General features: G+C 36.4%; 1 protein-coding gene and 1 long non-coding RNA gene across 2 annotated transcripts; one reads left to right on the top strand and one right to left on the bottom strand.

Annotated features, from left to right (window-relative positions):
* Window positions 2,535-9,192, top strand: LOC105176058 (protein arv1-like). Its single transcript, XM_011098733.2, has 12 exons — window positions 2,535-2,834; window positions 4,717-4,872; window positions 4,964-5,011; window positions 5,118-5,207; window positions 5,314-5,359; window positions 5,461-5,552; window positions 5,658-5,752; window positions 6,524-6,661; window positions 6,879-6,945; window positions 7,134-7,209; window positions 8,440-8,633; window positions 8,705-9,192. The coding sequence occupies exons 2-11, from the start codon at window positions 4,738-4,740 to the stop codon at window positions 8,541-8,543; spliced, it is 891 nt and encodes a 296-aa protein (XP_011097035.1). The 5' UTR covers window positions 2,535-2,834; window positions 4,717-4,737; the 3' UTR covers window positions 8,544-8,633; window positions 8,705-9,192.
* LOC110013059 lies at window positions 15,373-16,626 on the bottom strand. Its single transcript, XR_002288212.1, has 2 exons — window positions 16,355-16,626; window positions 15,373-15,847 (listed from the first exon to the last, which is right to left on the bottom strand). It is a non-coding gene; the product is annotated as an uncharacterized LOC110013059 (long non-coding RNA).

The following is a 17,831-nucleotide window of genomic DNA, read 5'->3' as shown; positions in this document are numbered from 1 at the left end:
CAATACAAAATTCGCCTTATAAAATTTGATACTCAAAGTAAATGAATAATACTTATATCAATTTATGATCCTAGCCACGCGATTATGCCCTAATCGATTCAAAGCCAAATAAAGAAACTAGACTAGACAGATAATAGGGTGATACCAACTGCCAATCTCATTCTATGAACATTTTAAAATTACAAACTTAGTGTACGGCTATGAAAATTTCAGAGAAAGTACTAACATATAAAAAACATGTTAGATAAAATTTAGTTGAACAAATAGGTGCAAGAATTTCCAAAATCTAGTTGAAGAATAACTATGATATAGACTGACAATTTACTTGGATGAATTTTTAAAATGCAATCCTACAAGAAAAAATTGTAAGACTTTTATATGTTACTCAAGGCTCGTATTAGTTTATATGAAAAATAATTAATGATTAGAAATACTTTTTAAAGTTACCATATAATATCAGATAGAGTAAGGTTCTGCAGAGAAGAGCACTTCCGTATATCATAACTCAAGGAATTTCATAAATTTACCCAAATTTTCAAAGAATCTGAAAATTAACAGATAGTATATATATCGTGTAATAAAAATTTATAAAAAGTTTTATAACTAAAATACATCTAGAAATAGGCTAAATATTTCTGAAAAAAGGGTCGCCAGATTCACGCCATTTTATGAAAAATTCGACAACTCAATGAGGTTCCATAAAAGAATTGTTCTTTTTTTTTGGGTGAAATGTAAGTTTCGTTCACTCAAGAATATTTACAATGTACTCCGGGCATACCTGGAGAGATACAAAAGCCCACGCTAAAGATTAAGAAACAATCAAACCATGTGGAAAAAGCGTCCAAAGGACCCTATACAATGTAACCTTGACTAAACTAATAAGCCCATCGGGACAGGCCGTTGAGCCCTCAAAGATGACTTCGTTCCGATGCCTCCAAAGTGTGTAAACCGTGCATGCCAAAGCGAGGTGTCGTGCTTTGTTCTGCACGGAGGAACCTGTTTTCTCCTTCTTGAGCCACTTGACAGCACTTTGAAGGGTTGACATAGTCTGGTTAATGCCAAGCCAGTGTCAGATGCGTGACCAAACGAAGTTGCTGAACGGGCACTCAAAGAAAAGGTGCTTGGCCGATTCCTTGGTGTTGATGCATAGTGAGCACAAATCCTCCTTTGGAGGAATCCAAGTTTGTCCCTTGTAGCTAGTCTACCGCGCAAGCCAAGCCACAAGATAAATGAGTACTTCGGCGGGATAAAAGCCTTCCATATAGCTGCTTTCCAAGGCTGCCTTGCAAGTTTCGGCCTGAAGTACTCATAAGCTATCGACGTTTGGAGACCCTTTTGGGTAGACCATCTCGTCATCTGTTCGATCGCTGCCTTAGGAGACCCAAAATCAGTGATCACCCTGTTGCGGATTTCGGCAAGCTGTTGAAGGAGTAGAGAATCCCCCTTCTTCGGTTGCCAGTCCCAGATTGATGCACCTCTAAGGTAGACACCGTTGACCCACTGCACCCACAACGTGTCTGCCTTGCGGTGGATGTTCCATAATACACGGGCAAGGAGAGCCACGTTCCAAGACTGTATGTGTCGAATACCGAGTCCACCTTCTTCCTTGGGATGACAGATTTCCTCCCAAGTGACCGGTGCCCTCCTAGAGTTCTATAGAAAATTCCTGCAAAGCCGGTGGATTTTCTCGATGACCGCCGCTGGAAGTGGGAAAACTTGGAGCCAAAAGCACTCCACCCCCTGAATAACTGAACGGATAAGTTCCAGTCGGCCTGCATAAGATAAGGATTTGCCCGTCCACTTCGAAATGCAGTTGACAATTTGATCCACAAGCGGTGAGTAGTTGGTGACCGAAAGCCGCTGTGCCGCTAGTGGAATGCCAAGGTATCTGACCGGCATCTCACCTCTTGCAAACTCCGTCCGAGCGAGAATCCCGTCAAGCTCATCATTTTGAATGTCCGCCTAATGTTCACATAAAACGAGTTTTTCCTATATTCAAAAACTGTTCCATCAGAAACACCAACAGGGCGAACCCTCCTTTGAAACTCATTCATAGTGTTTGGATTTGTGGTTTGAGTGTTTTGTTTTGTGTTTTGGGGATAGAGAAAGAAAAATAGAGATAAATAAGTGTGTGTTGAAATAGATGATATTTTTGAATTTGTGTTTTGAGGTAATTTAAGATATTTTAAAATAAGTGGTATAGGTTTGATGTTGGGATTTGGGAGACAAAATCACTGTAATTATCAAATCATATCTTTTTTATATATCTTTTTTTATATAAATACGTATATATATAAATATTGTATGTTTAATATTATTTTTCTTGGAGATAAAAATAACTGTTTATTGTCAAATTATATCTGTTTTATATTATATATATAAGTCTATATACATATTATATATAGAAAGTTGAAAAATAAAAAATACATATAAGATGTAAAAACACAAACACAAAAATTATTTTATCTTATTTTGAAAAATGCGAAAATATAAAACCAAAGATAGTGATTCTTTAATTAAATCTACAGCGGGGGAGCAACCTAGTCTTGTACATGCAAGAAAATTATCTGATTCTACTGTATTATCAATGTTGATTCGTTTCACCAAAATCGTTTCTCTTTTTAATTTTTATATGTTGCCCATTAATACAATCATAATATATTCCAAAATCCATTAACCAGAGAGAAAAAAGGAATTCCAAAATCCCAAACATCCCAGTTGGATTCCCAAATCCCACCGTACTCTGTCGGCCGCCGTCGCACTCGGCTACTGTCCTGATTTGTTCATCCTCAGCAGCATCAGTCACCGCTCTCACCACCTTGCGGCTTCTCCAGGTTGTTGTTTTCTGCTCTTCAGAAATTAAGATTGATGGTTGCATTTTTTTACACGCAATGTTCGCATCACGAAAAAAAAATAAGAGAATTTTTGTCTGACTTAATTTGGTCAATTTTTGTGATTTCCAAATTTTGTTCCAATTACCAGAAGAAGTTGATAAGCTCTGAAATCCATCCCTATTTTAGTAGGAGAGTATCTTTGGACTATTGGAATGTTTTGTCAGTTGAATTTCGACTAGGTATAGTTCGTTCTGTAAGTCAGAGAGTTCGACACTGGAACACCTACTGAATACAACTCTAGATGAAGCCTTGCCTTTTGCTGGAATTTCACGAGAATGTGAATTAGTTGGAAACATGATTATCTTAATGAAGAGGATTGAGAGTTGGGTGCCCCCGTTGTACTGGTTTTAATTTTGGCCAAGTAATAATATCATCAGAAGAATTTAGTTGAAGAGAATGGGGCTTTTAATTTTTTATAATAATTGTTTAGGGTGATTCCTTAATTGCTGACTTTTACATGTAAAAATGGGACAAGGAGCTCCCATGAGCGGTCACCATTAGGACATGCAATCAAAATCGCATGGGCTGGCTTTCATTCATGTAATTTGATTGCTTAATATGTTACCATAAATTCGAATTGTGATGGTGTTTTCTGAAATGAAAGAATCTCTGAAGATTGTTTAGCATATATAAAAATCAAAATGCTCTATCAACCTTGTTACAAAATTTCTGTGTTTCTTCTTGATCATTGACATTTATTACTTCACATGGTCTATTTTGATATGTTCTTTTCTGAAGCTGGTCCATTTTGATATGTTATTCAGTCATAATTGGGCAAAAAAACTTAAGGTCTTTGTTTCCTTTTGATGATTGATTTTTTGATTTCTCCCAATTTTTTATACTATTTGTTCATGCATTTCTAATGTAACTCTTGTTATTAGATTGGTTTGCTGTCAATGTTTTGGTGACTTCAATTGTTGTCACTTGTTGATTGTTTCCTCTAAGAGTCACAGGCAGAAATTATTTCAATCAAGGTTAGTTTCTCGATTTCTCATGGGAACTAGAAAACTTGTCCCAGATTTAGCGAAGCCATTAGGTGCTGATGTTATAAGAAGCTTTTAGAGTTTTGCCAAGATTGAAGGATTAGAATCAAGAAAATTGTAAACTGCCCATGTATCTTCTAGGTAGATTCCACCTACTTGATTTTGGAGTCTAGCGCATGCCTCAGAAGATGCTTCTGATGCATATGAAGGGCTAGATCTTGCTGATAGATGAAACTTTCAAAAGAAATCATTTGATAGGAATCTAGACTGTACCGGCTTATGTGAAAACTTTTTGGGATACTTTCATGAGCGTACATTTGCATTTTGGGTTCTCACTTAGTGGATAAAGCTAATAAACATAAGGTATTTGCTTAACTATGATGCTTGATGTGATATATCTTATTTAACTTGTGTAATCAACGAGTCCTTCATATGCATTGTCAATTTCTATGCAACCTTGTAGTGGAACTCAAACCTTAGTACTTTATGTCGTCTTTTCATACATCAATATAAATTGCACTATTTCTATAATTGACTGTGGGAGAAAAGAGTTTGATATCTACATGTATGTACGTGTGTGTGTGTGGGTGGGTGGGTGGGGGGGGCGGGGTTTACATGTAGTTACTAATAGAACATCAGGGGGTGTACTGTAATTTTGCAAAAGATAAGGTGTTTTTATAATTATACCTAACTTTAGGGTTTGTCAATGTAATTTTCCTTGGATAATATTTACAAATTACCATGAAAATAAATCTCATGCAAAAATCTTAGTTGCTATGGATATTGAGGTGCAACTCCTTTTACCTGCTTTTATCTTCTCTGTTACAACTCCTTCACAGAGAAATCGGAGATAAAAAAAAATGCAAAAAATGGATAGCTGTGGTACTACTAGCAAAGAGCGAGGCACCACTGACTTCCGATGCGTGCAGTGTGGATTCCCTATGAAGACACTCTACATTCAGTATTCTCCAGGAAATATTCGCCTCATGAAATGCGTAATTCTTCATCTTCTTCAACTTATTTTACCTAGTTCCATCTTTGTTTTCAGTTATTGTACTTCTCTCTAATGCCATGAATTTATTTTAGGGAAACTGCAAAGCTGTTGCTGATGAGTACATTGAGTGTGAAGTAATGGTAATAGAAACAAAGCAAACTAGAATCCACAATTCTCATATTTGATTGTTCTACCTTTATCTTTTATATAAGATTTTTCCCTTTTCTTTTCTTTTTAATTATTTAGATCCTCATAATTGATTTGATACTGCACAAGCCCAAAGCATACAGACATTTATTCTACAATATGTTCAGTAAAGAGACTGTCAATTTTGAGGTACAATTTTTATTCCTTGACATTTTCACTAATTTGATTATGTTTCTGCACAGATGTGGATTTAGGTTTACTTACAGCATGTGTAAATGAATTTTCTGTTTTGCAGAGCGTGTTGTGGAAATCAGTTTTGGCTTACCTTCTGTTGGATATCTGTATCCGTTGATTAAACTAAATTATCACTTATTTTTTTTATGATAATCTAAAGTTTCTGTATGTTTACATACATTTCAATGTAGTATATATATTGCCTTAGCTACCCTAGACAGAATGTGGGTGTTGAGAACAAATGAAAAGGAATGGCCTTCCCGTGCAAGCGTTGCTTCTTTGTTACTGGAATTTGGAAAGGTTTGGATTCCAAATTTTTTCTAATGGTTAGCCTTGCTCTTTCAACATTGACGGTGATTATCGATTTATAAATAAGTATGTATTTTGATGATGGTGTTATCACAGATGCTGGCTGGTGTTATCTTGGGGAACCTCATCTTTCTTTGTGTTGTATTTCAAGCCACCAGGAAGTTTCTGAGGGCATCAACTGGATTTTATGGGTAAGTCACTGATTTTCTGAGATATTTTGTGTCTTCTTCAAGGTACTTCATGCTTGGATGCATCACATACGCTCTTTTATTATGGAATTGGCAGTGGGTGGTGACGTTTCCTATATGGGATATATTTTCATCAAAATTGAGTAAAGGTTATCTTCACAATTTCTTAAGACCAGACGAAATATTTCCTATTTATTCTAAAATATAAGAATGGCATTGCAATCCACATTTTGAGGCGTCCTTTAATAAGCGCGCTTATTTTGGTGATAATTACATTTTGGCTCGTCATCTTTGTCATTGTTCCAAATTTCAGCCTTCAATCTCTTTGGTTTAGCATTCAACAATTTTGTTCCTTAGTCTTTCAATTTGTTGACAGATCCATTCAACAACTTTGTTCCTTAGTTTTTCAATTTGTTGACAGATCCAATGCTTGCTGTTAATTTCCATTCATTGCTATGTGAGAAACTAAAATTTTAAAATGTTAAATCTCATGGAACCAAAACTGTAAAAAGTTCAAACCAAAACTAAATATTTCAATGCTGATGTGCGTTGTGCATGAACTGTTTTATTAGGACTTAGCGGAGTTCAAATAGTCAGGACCATTTAAGAGGACTAAACTTGAAGATGGTTGCCTGAGGGATTGAAATTGAATGAAGGACACAAAAGGACGGAAAATGTAATTGCCCATCTGTTTCACTAAGTTCTTGTGATAAACTACTATTACTGTCACAGGTTCATGTGATTAAGGAACTCATTTAATTTGTTAATTTACAGCTGCTTCATGCATTCTGTGGCTTTTATTTCTCGAATTGGGAGAGATTTGCTGAAGGCAGCAAGTTTCGACTTGAAAACGTTCGCTACAAGGATAACTCACCAATTAGTCAACATTCATGTCTTCAGTTCGGTAACATGGTCATTATAACTTGCTATTGATACTTATTGAAGTTGTACTAATGTAGGATGTTACTGGGTAAACAACCTGTGCCACAAAGTTGTAGGGTGATTATTTGAGTTGAGAAAACGGCATTGATGTATCACCTCCTTCCCCGAGCTTGTCATTTTCTGATTGTTTTTGTCTTGCTAGAAAGAACTCTCCAGAAATTAATTAACTCATCTTGTAACTTGACAGGTGGAAACAGATAGTTCTTGTAGTCCTTGTTTCAAGTTACTTCAAGATCTTTCTCATGGCCATGATGGTATGTTCTAGCTAATACTTTATCTTTTCTAATGGAAGAGCATTCAGTTGATATCTTTCCCTTAAGATTATTAGTGTCTACTTCTGCTCCTAAGACCATCATTTGTACTTTTAACGAGTTTTATGCCCTAGTTTTCATTTTCTAGCTCTCTTCTATTTTGTTTAATCCAAAATATTTGTATTTTGTAGGTCTGGGAATTTCCTTCCTCTGTGATCTTCATCATTGACATTTTTGTCATATCATCCAATATTGTGGCTTTAAAAGGTGCGGAATATGGATATCGATAGAGTTCTGTATGATAGAATGCTAGAAGTAAATACTGGTTATGAGTTGACAAATGAAAATTTAGTGTCACTATATGTTCCACTGTTATCAAACATGCTATGCAAATAATAATTTGCTTGTCTTCAACTTACTTATTTGTCACTTGGTGTGACATTGTTAATGTTTAATGCATCACAAACACTAGTTTTCTAAGTCGATTTGTAGAACATTGAGCCTACCATTGAAAGGTCAATGGAACGATTTTTGGTTTTTTTCTTTTGAATTTGGTGCATGCTACCTTGCATGTGTTTGATGAGAAGAAAGCGAGAAGGGAAAAAGAATGATGTATTTATTAGATTTTCTTCCTCTAGGCGCAAGCGAACTCGATATTCCTACCCTTACTGGTAATCAAAAGACATCAGTATGAAGCATATGCGATTTCTGCCTTAACCAAATGGAATTGGTATCACGCCCATGAAATAACTTTACATATTCACGTCATGTTTGAGAACTTTAATGCATACAACTTGATAGCATTTATAAAATGGCAACCAAGTTACATGTAGTGTGACTCCAAACATATGTCTTCCATCCTGCTAAAAAATCCACTGCTGTTGAAATTCGATGTTAATTATTAGAATGCATTTGGCCATCTAAAGGCTGAAGGTGTATGATAAGTACTTTCTTACTCAAATAGAAGTTGAGAGATGGGATTGTAATCATATATGAATCATAGATGAGCAGCCTAGAAAATCTGTATATTATGGGGCTTTGTGAACTAGTGGTTGGAGTTGATGCATTCCTTCTTACCTTAGCTTTACTAAGTAAGAAGACTGATGCTATATGATACTTAAGCGGAAATTAATTTAAGATCTTGTGCCAGAGCCAGCAGACGCTGTTTAAGACATAAGTTTAAGGAAGAAACTTTGTTAGCTTAAGGAAATAGGAATGAACTATATTTACTGGGTACATGGCCCGAGGGCCTCTAGGGTCGGGGGCATTCTTTCCTGAAACTAATCCTATGCTTTTCAAATATGTTTTATGCTAGAAATTAAGTCATTAATTGAGCTAGAAGTATATTGGTTAACTATGAAATCATGGTCCATGAAAAAAAGACTAGTAATTTTCATTGTCATCGCATGTCATGTTCATGTATACAATTGCAGATTATTGCATTGAGTTGCCGCAATCTTGCTATCAATACTGATTGACGCTCTGTTCTTTAACTAGTGATTACCAACTCAGTGATGATGAGATGCTTGGCAGTTTGTGCCATAGCACATGGTTTGAAGTTTTTAGCCAGTCAAAACAAAGCGTTTGTTCTCCAAAACTAAGTCATATATATACGTCAATGGTTCAGTGAAGCTGTGATATGGAACGGTATGGTCAAAATTCAACAGATTGCAGGTGTCTTCAACTTTGAGGTATAGCTGATTGACCTTTTCTCTGTCTATGACCTTTATAGATACTCTATGACATTGTGCCTGTTTTTCAGTAGTTAGTGGGAACAATGAATATATTGTACTCCGAAGATGGTTAGAAATGCTATGATCCAGGCTGAAGATAGCTGCCTGTAAAGTTATAAGCCATATCTGCGACTGCAAGTCAGTAGGTAAGGAATTTGGTAGCTCGTGAATTCAGAGGCATTTTCTTTTACCTAGATCTGCTTCGCTAATGATATGATAACATAATTTCTCCTTAGGATTAGATGTTGACTTGTTCTGATTACAGTGTTGAAGAGAGCAATTTTTTTCCTCTGATCTATTCAATTTCTTTCTTTCCGTTTTCTTCTTTTCCTCTCTTTTTGATGATAGCATATGCTGCACATGCATGTATCTTAATATTATGAGGCCTATGCTGTATTTCCGTGCCTGTTTCTTGAATTGTAATACCAAAGCAAATCTGTAAGATGTACATTGTCATAGTACTCTGTTGGGTTGAATTCAGTTCTTGATTTATGCAATATCCAGGATTAAATCGTCATCTAGTTAAATTTTGGTATGGGGTATTCTTCTACGCTTGACGTGGTTTCTGTTATCAATAATATATGAAATTTGGTGAACTTGTATGCATAGACTTTGTCGAGCAAATTACTGGTTCAATTCCTCAGCTTTTGCCAATAAAGCAAGTCCAGTTTGCATCGTCTCACAGGCAACATATTCAGTTCCTATATTTAAACTGGTGACCGCGGTTTTGTCCTTGCTGTTCGTGTGGACAAGGGCTTGGAATCTGTTCACTGTTTGAACAGAATGGCAAAGATTTGTTAGCAGAAAAGGTCCTCTCCAGGGGAATGAAAAGCGCCAATTAACCCGGCTCAGTAATTCATTTCATTTTGTTGGACTAGTTCGCGATTTATGGGGTGGCCTGGTACAAAGTATGATATTAATCAGCCTAAGACAATTCAAATTAGAATACTATAAGGGCCATATTGTTCCTTTGTCCTGATTAGCGGGTGGTTAATGTCCGGAATCCGTTTATGGAAAAATTAAAATTCTCCTTGATGAGTCCAATTAAGGCACTGACAAAGATGAAAATCAGCTTTCTGTGCCCTCCATTGCTGCTTGGTGGGGTTTGAGGTGGGCGACCACCTCATCCCTCTAGGGAAGCCTATATTCTTGTGGCCATTTAGCATGGGAAGAAAAAAAGAAGAAACTTTAAGGGTTCATATGCTTAGTTGGAGAAGCACATATGTTAGATCTCGACTAATTTAATGATTAAATTAATTGGATTATTTCAGTCAAATAACTATTTAATTCAAGGTTGAATTAAATGGTATAAAATATTAATTAACTATAGTAGTTAGTTATTCATGAGCTTAATTAGTATAATGTTATTAAATCAATAATATAGAGATATTTAATTGAGTTAAATTGGTACATGTCTAATTTGATTAGACGAGCTCAAAAGAAAAATAAAATAAAATTAATTAATGTGATCAATTATAATTTTTCTTAATTAGTTTTTGTGGGACATTAATTGATGGAATTTAGAATTTCATTGGGAAGATTAAGTTGTATTTAATTTTTCCACGGACCAATCCCCTGATAACTTTATAGGACAAGAAATTACCTTTGTAATTAAATAATTAAAGAGAAAAAGATGGAGAGTTAATCATGGAGAAAATACAAATGCTTAATGGTTAAGTAAAGGAGTTTGAATTGAGGTAGAATTTTGATTCAAACTCCACGACACATTAATCTTTCTAGATAAAGGACCCCACCCCTATATATATATATAGGGTGGATGTGGCCAGCCAAGCATTTAGAAGAAAAAAGTTTTGGGGCCCTCCCGATGTCTCTTCTATCAATCAAACATTGCTTGGGGTTTTATGTTTTTCATATATTAGATTTCCATCTTGTACTAATTAATAGAATGAAGATGGAATTTTACACAAAATATTCACAATTAGATTGTGGTAGGCATCTAATCCTTTGAGAAGTTTAGATGCTAGGATTTGAGATCTATTAGCATGAACTCAAACGGTGGTGGGTATCCAAGGTATGGATACAATTAGAGTAGCAACACTTGAGGCTTGCAAATTTGAGATGGTCATGATCGTGGATACATAATGCTTGCACGCATTTCATTACCGTCTAAATTAATTGGAGTGCAAAAGATATAAATTCGATAAATTCTAAAATCAACTCTCTACCACCGTAAATCAAGAACATATCTTTAGTCCTTCTTAGGTACTTAACAATGGTCTTGACCATAGTCCAGAGTGCCTCACCGACGTTACGCTCAAGGGAAGGCAACAATGGGCTTTGTGCATTGCATAAATACTGTATGTTGGCATAGGACATATCAAATATTTTTCTAAGCTCCCAATCAGTTTTAGGAGACTGCTTCTTGGATAGCTTAATCCCATGCCTCATAGGAATGAATCCTCATTTAAATATTTTCATTTGAAACATACAAGGTTTGGGTCATTCCTAACATCCTTTTAGATCTATCCCGGATAATCTTGATGTCTAGGATGTAGGAAGGTTCACCAAATTCTTCATGGAGAATTGTGTGGACAGCCATGCTTTAGTATCACATAACATCTTGACATCATTCCTAGTGAGCAAGATATCATCCACTTAAAGCACGAGGAATGCAATTAAGGTCCCACTGACATTCTTGTATGCATAAGGGTCAAATTCTTCTTGATGAAATCATAACTCTGTATGGCTTCATAAAAAAAGCAGATATTCTAGCTTCGAAAAGTTTATTGAGACCATATATAGACCTTTGGAGATGACAGACCTTCTGCTCTTTTCGAACAAATGTGAAACCCTTTGGCCGATCTATATAGATCTCTTCCTTAACAAACTCTTTAAGAAAAACTGTTTTCTCATCCATCTGTCATATTTCATAGTCATACCATGCAACTATGACAAGCGCTATCCGAATGGATTTGGCCATGACTAAGGACGAATAGGTTTCCTCAAGATCGACCCAAGTCATTAAGTGTAACCATTTGCCATTGTGTTTCTCTCTCTCTCAACTCTCGATTTTCTCTCCCTCACAACAACTCTCCGTTGAGTTCTTCTTCCACTAGTTTAAAGAGAGAACCAAGATAATCTGATTCACTAATTTGATAGTTGAATTCAGATTAGTTTCTTCCGACAAAAATAATTTTCGTTGCAAGATCACCATCCATCTAGCAGTGGATAGGGAATCTATGTTGATCCCTACATGAACGGAGAGGGAATCTATGTTGAAAAATGAACAATGCACGTCGTCATTTAAAAGGTAATCGAAAAGATATAAATCGGATTTTATGTTGCATGCACCTCCTTTTGGTTTCTAGCCATAACCGCATAAACGGTTTTGTGTATGTTTCAAGTACCAAACACCAGGAAAAATCAAGGGGAACACCCCCTTATTCGATTTTAAATTTGATTTATTTTTCACTTACGCTACTTTCTCTAATTTTCGGGGTCATCCTGTTCCTTTCACTCATAAATGTGCTTAGCAAGGTCCGTGGTGCTATTGTAAGCAGGTAGGTGTGAAGGCGCCATGAAGTGAACAGAGAGCTCTTTTGCCATGATGTTTGCGTTGAATGGAATACTGCGCTCTAGTAGGTGGACCTCTTTCTTTACTTGTTGGCTGAGTTCCGCCACTTACTTCTTATGTGAACAACATTCGTAGTTGACCCCTTCCTTGCTGGGGGGATCAACTAGTGTAAGTCCGTCCTACTGGAGTACAACAAAAGTCGGCCCATCAGTTCTTTAATCTATTTGAGTGCCGAGTTTTTCCTGTTGGGAAGATTTTTTTGCTCCACTGGCAAAGGGGCTGTGGATGGTTAGTTGATGGTCTTCATAATGAACTGGTGGAGCTGCTCATAGAACAATAGGTTGGCAATAGCATGTAGGGCTGTAGGGTCAAGAGTGGGAGCAGGGGGATTGAGGTCCCCCGGTAACTATTCTGAAGGTGGAATTGCAGAACTTACTGCAGCGAGGAAGAGTGTTTCCCTAAAAAGAACCATTATTACCTTGTGGTTTGAGTTGGTCATTTCTCACGTCTTTATCAAATTTTCAATAGTCGACACCAATAATACACACCAGGGTCCAAGAACACCTCAATAGTCGAAGGGTTTTTCAATGAAATCCTAAGGTCAAATAAAGATTAAAATGTAAAACAGGATTAGCGCTTCAGTAATTGTTTACTAATAAAATAATTGGAAAACTTAAAATAACATTAGAAAAACGGTGAAATAATCGAATTCAATTAATAAAATGTTGAAATATAAGTTCAAGTGTGTGTATGGAGTACAAAAAGGTGCAAGAAACTTGTTGAAAATTGAGAGAAAATTAGAGTGAAAGGAAATGATGTTAGTTACCATTATGGTTGCACAGTAGTCTCTATTTATAGGCCAATGGAGAGTGAATCTCGAAAGTGGTTGCAACTTGTTATATACCATTAGAAAGCTATGCAAGTTAAGTAAATAAAAAAAATGAATTACGATTTGAACTTATCTTGGAGAAGTTATGACTGTTTGAATGAGCCATGCTAATCAAATTGAATTCCGAGGATCCCGTTTTACTTATTGCTACCAGGTATGCTTTTATCAATCCATGAGGAGTTCGTAGGAGATCTTTGGATATGATCTGTCTCATGATGTCAGAAGTACGAATGATATATCATCTTTGTTATCTGTTGAGTCATCCTGCTGGATTGAGCTTATTTTTAGGCCTACCAGGTTAATATAAGTGGATGGGTTATGGTTCCAATACCTTGTTCATAAGCCAACAATAATAAAATATAAAATCTAATTCATTGATTTTTGTTCTAAATCCATGAGGAAGACTCTTTTTTTTTGGGTAAACGTAATTTTCATTAATAAAAAAGAACACATAATAGTACAAAAAAGTTTTTTAGTTGGTTTCTCCCTCGACAGGCCAAGGGATACGCCATAATCTAAATAAGGCACATGTACTAACAGACGTGGCTAGGTTAATACTAAGGATGCTTGTTTGACATCTTCCACAATCAAGATGGCCAACGTGGCGGGAGTCCTCTCTTCATGCTCAAATCTCCTCAAGTTCCTTGCTCTCCAGATGTGATAAACACATGAGGCTAGTAAAGCTCGGTAAGCAAGATTAACAATGTGTTTTCCCCTCCATTTTCGTGATGCCCATTCGATATCAGTCGTCCAATCTCTGTTGGGCCATGAAAAATGCACCAATCTGCGAACCTCAGAAAGACATCATCTGCTAAATTGGCATTGAAAGAAAAGGTGACTGTGGGTCTCCGTCGCACCCACATCACACAAAACACAATCGCCTAGGTGAGAAATTGTTGGCAGTTTGCCCAAAATTGCCATCCATAAGATAAACGTGTGACGTGGGATCTTACAGGAGCCCGAAAGCAGTGAAGCCCATCCTACTTTCGACCTTGGTGGATCAAATAATCGGATAAGGGCCTGTGTCGAAGGTTTCCCGCTTTGAAATCGCCAAATGATACAATCCTCGCCTCCATGGATGTGGGCAATGTGTGTAAGATCTCTAGGCATTCAAAATCAGTGAAAGGAGGCCATTGCCAAACACCCTCATCTATGACGGCTGGTTGAATCGATGTAGGGATCATAGCTTGGTCGAAAAATAGTCAATGAGTGCGGGAATCTGTCAATGAGTGGTCCATAGTCACTGCTGGTTGAATCGATGTAGGGATCATAGCTTTCCAATGTAACAGGAATAATAGGTAATGGTGTATGAGTGGAGCTTGATGGATTGGTAGTAGACTGAAAAGGGAGGAAATTCTCATGCAAAACATATCGTGAGACAAGGATGTGTCTAGTATCTAATTCATAGATCTTAAAACCTTTCTGATAAAGACAATACCCAAGGATATAGATTCAACAGATAGGTGGTAGGAAGTAAGGCCTCACCCCAGAATTTTGTAGAATATAATGAGCTCGAAATATCACGGATTTAGCTTTTTTTAAGAGCCTCTCCAGTAACCCATTTTTTTGAGGAGTATATGGAGAATATTTTTTATGGTTAAATTCCGACGAGTTAAATAATGTGCCAGTAATTCCACAAGAACTCTGACCTTGTCAGTACGAACTTTCTTAACTAAACAATTGAACTAATTTTTTACACTCTCAAGAAAGATCTTTGAAAACGTAGGTGTTTGACTCTTATGCCTCATCAAATAAGTCCAAGTGACAAGACAATGAGGATTGATGATAAGACCTCCAAATGTCTAAATAAATGAAATCGCAAGGTTTAACACAGGAGAAATTGCTTTGTGGAAAGGGTAGACGATGTTGTTTAGCAAGTGAACAGATAGTGCATACTTCTTTACATTTTATTCCAGAGTTTCTAATAGGCACATGTTCAAGCACTTTATGAGACAGATGACCCGTTCTCTTATGCCACAACAGAAAATTTGGTTCTACAACTTGAGAAACAAATTTAGAATTAGAGGATAGAAAGCGACCAATAAAAGTTGGCCTGAAGGAATCTTTGTCCAATATGTAAAGATGCTTTGACTTCTTTGCTCTTGCTACAATGCCTTTAGTCAATTGGTCCTATAATATGCAATGAGATGGAAAAAAAAAATAAAGTGAATGTTAGATGTTGCAGATGTTTTACTAATAGAGATCAAATTAGCGTGGAAAGTAAGAACATAAAGAGTGTATTTCAAGCTTAATTTTCCAAACAAGTTGACAGGGCCAGATTGTCTGAGTTGTTTGGTGGTACCACCAGGTAGCAATGTAGAAGTAGCTTTGCAGTAGGTGTTTAGGGCGTGAAAGGATTTAGCACTTCTGCGCGCATATAACTCATTCCTCTAGAGTCTATTATCCAGATGTCTTTACCTAAATACTTATTCTGGAGAATGTAGAGTTCATACCTGCATACTTACCTGCATAGTTCACTTGAATAGCATCATTTGGTATCCTTTGTAGCACCTCATAAGCTCCATCACAACATTAGAAACTAAGGCTCTGTCATCCTTCTGATTCTTAACCTCTGTCCTTTGTACAACAAATGCCTTGTTGCCGGAACCAATTTTCTTTCGTTGATATATTAGCTCCTTATACCACTCTGGCGCCCTCGTGCAACTTGAAGCATGTTCTCCTATCATGTTGAGGTTTATCACAATTCTCACACTTGAGACCACATTTATTCAGCCCGGCCATTAGGAACTGCATAAGTTGTCTCTGCTAAATTATATTTGTTATGAATTTTGCAAGACCACAGGTGCATGCATAACCACAGGTACACTCTGGGAATGATCTCAACTGGCACTAGTTCATCCCAAAGTATTGGATTTTTGTGAAATAATCCCCAATAGTTAGATCTCCCTGAGTAATAGAAGCAATCAATAGTTCTAGTAGGTATAATAGTGGTCCATTACCTTCAGCATATCATTCATTCAAATTGATCCATAACGTTCTCGCAGATTTAGCATAAATGAAGGCATTTGGTAAGTTTTTAGTCATGACATTGAACAACCATGACGCGACCATATGATTTGGTAGAACAACCATTCACTCGTGTCCATTGCTCTACCAAATCAGGATCTCTAGTAGGTCTTGTACATGTAACAATAATAAAACCCAACTTCAAGTTCGCACCAAGCACACATCGAACAGATCTACTCCAAGCAAGAAAAGTTTTGTCATCAAGAGGTGAGGAAACATGTATCATACCTAGATGATCAAAGCTTTGAAGCTGCAAAGTCTTCGATCCATACTGTACGCTCTAGTCCCTGTTGAATGTAGACATCATTCGCACTATCGTTTACAGTAGTTTGTACCTCAGCTTTAGTTGCAATTGCAATTATTGATACAATCAGAACGAACAAAGTATATCCAACAGAAGTAGGATTAGAGACCTTCAAGAGAAGGCTCTGATACCATGCTGGGAATTCCGACAAGACATCTCCATTGTAGAGTTAACAAGAATAAAAAGTATTTCTGCATTGATGTTTCTCTCACAAACGAAAAATGAGAGAGATCTGTGTTAAATAGAGGATATGAGCGAGAAGGTTGTAACTAATTTACAACTAACTTGGCAGCTGGACACCTACTAAGGTGCCACACTACTAACAATAAATTAAAATTTCATATTTTGGTATATTTATAGCATAATATACATTATAATAATAATAATAATAATAATAATAATAATAATAATAATAAATCAGCTCGAGCTCGTCTCAGCTGGAGCTAAATTTATCTTGAGCTCATCATATAGGAATCGAGGAAAGGTCGAGTTTGATTTGTTTACACCCCAATCAGAATAGAACGAACGGGACATAAAAACAATTAAGACGGGGTCTGGTTCATCCAAACCTGGCCCAAAATAACTTCAGATTAAATTAGAAATATGTTTCACTTAAAGTGAAAAATACGTTTTCTAAAATCATGTTGCCTTAGTGCCAAGCATGCCGTTATGAATAAATCCTTCTTGTATATTAGGTTTCTGTATATTCCGCAGTAGTATAATTAGTTTAATATAATCCATTTAGGTATGTTCAAACATGGGGTGGTGGCGCAGTTGGCTAGCGCGTAGGTCTCATAGCTGTGCCTGAGTTATCCTGAGGTCGAGAGTTCGAGCCTCTCTCACCCCATCTTTTTCCTTTTTAAACTTTATTCTGTCTCCCTCCAATTTTTAAATATATTATTTTATTATTTATGTTTCTTTTAATGTTACAAAAGTATTTGATTTAGGAAAATCGTCCCACATTCAAATGTCCCTCTCAAGCTGATGTAGACAAAGCATTCTATCCAAGCCCTTTGTTTGGTGGACTGAAGATGTAGGCAAGTGTTTCACCTTGGTTGCAGACGAGGAGCCAGAGTAGCTCATAAGCTCCAAAGTCTCATTTATCTAGCAAGGCATCTTTTTAGAACAGATATATGAGACTTATACAAAATCAAAACGGACGATACCTCTCGCAATGAGACATCGATTGAATTGCAAGCCGCATCAACACTCTAATTGCACAAAGTATCAATTAGAAGCGGCCACAACGAGCAGTCAGAGCTGTTACGCTTTGTATTGTATAATTTTGACAAACAAAATATTCATATGTTTAAATACAATATAATATTTTATTTATATATGATAAATTATAATATGTAGAAATATTTATGTGTATATGTCAAATATACAATATTAAATTAA

This window comes from Sesamum indicum, linkage group LG13 (genome assembly GCF_000512975.1).
Source record: "Sesamum indicum cultivar Zhongzhi No. 13 linkage group LG13, S_indicum_v1.0, whole genome shotgun sequence".
Classification (NCBI taxonomy): Eukaryota; Viridiplantae; Streptophyta; class Magnoliopsida; order Lamiales; family Pedaliaceae; genus Sesamum; species Sesamum indicum.
This window is presented reverse-complemented; position numbering and strand designations above follow the sequence as displayed.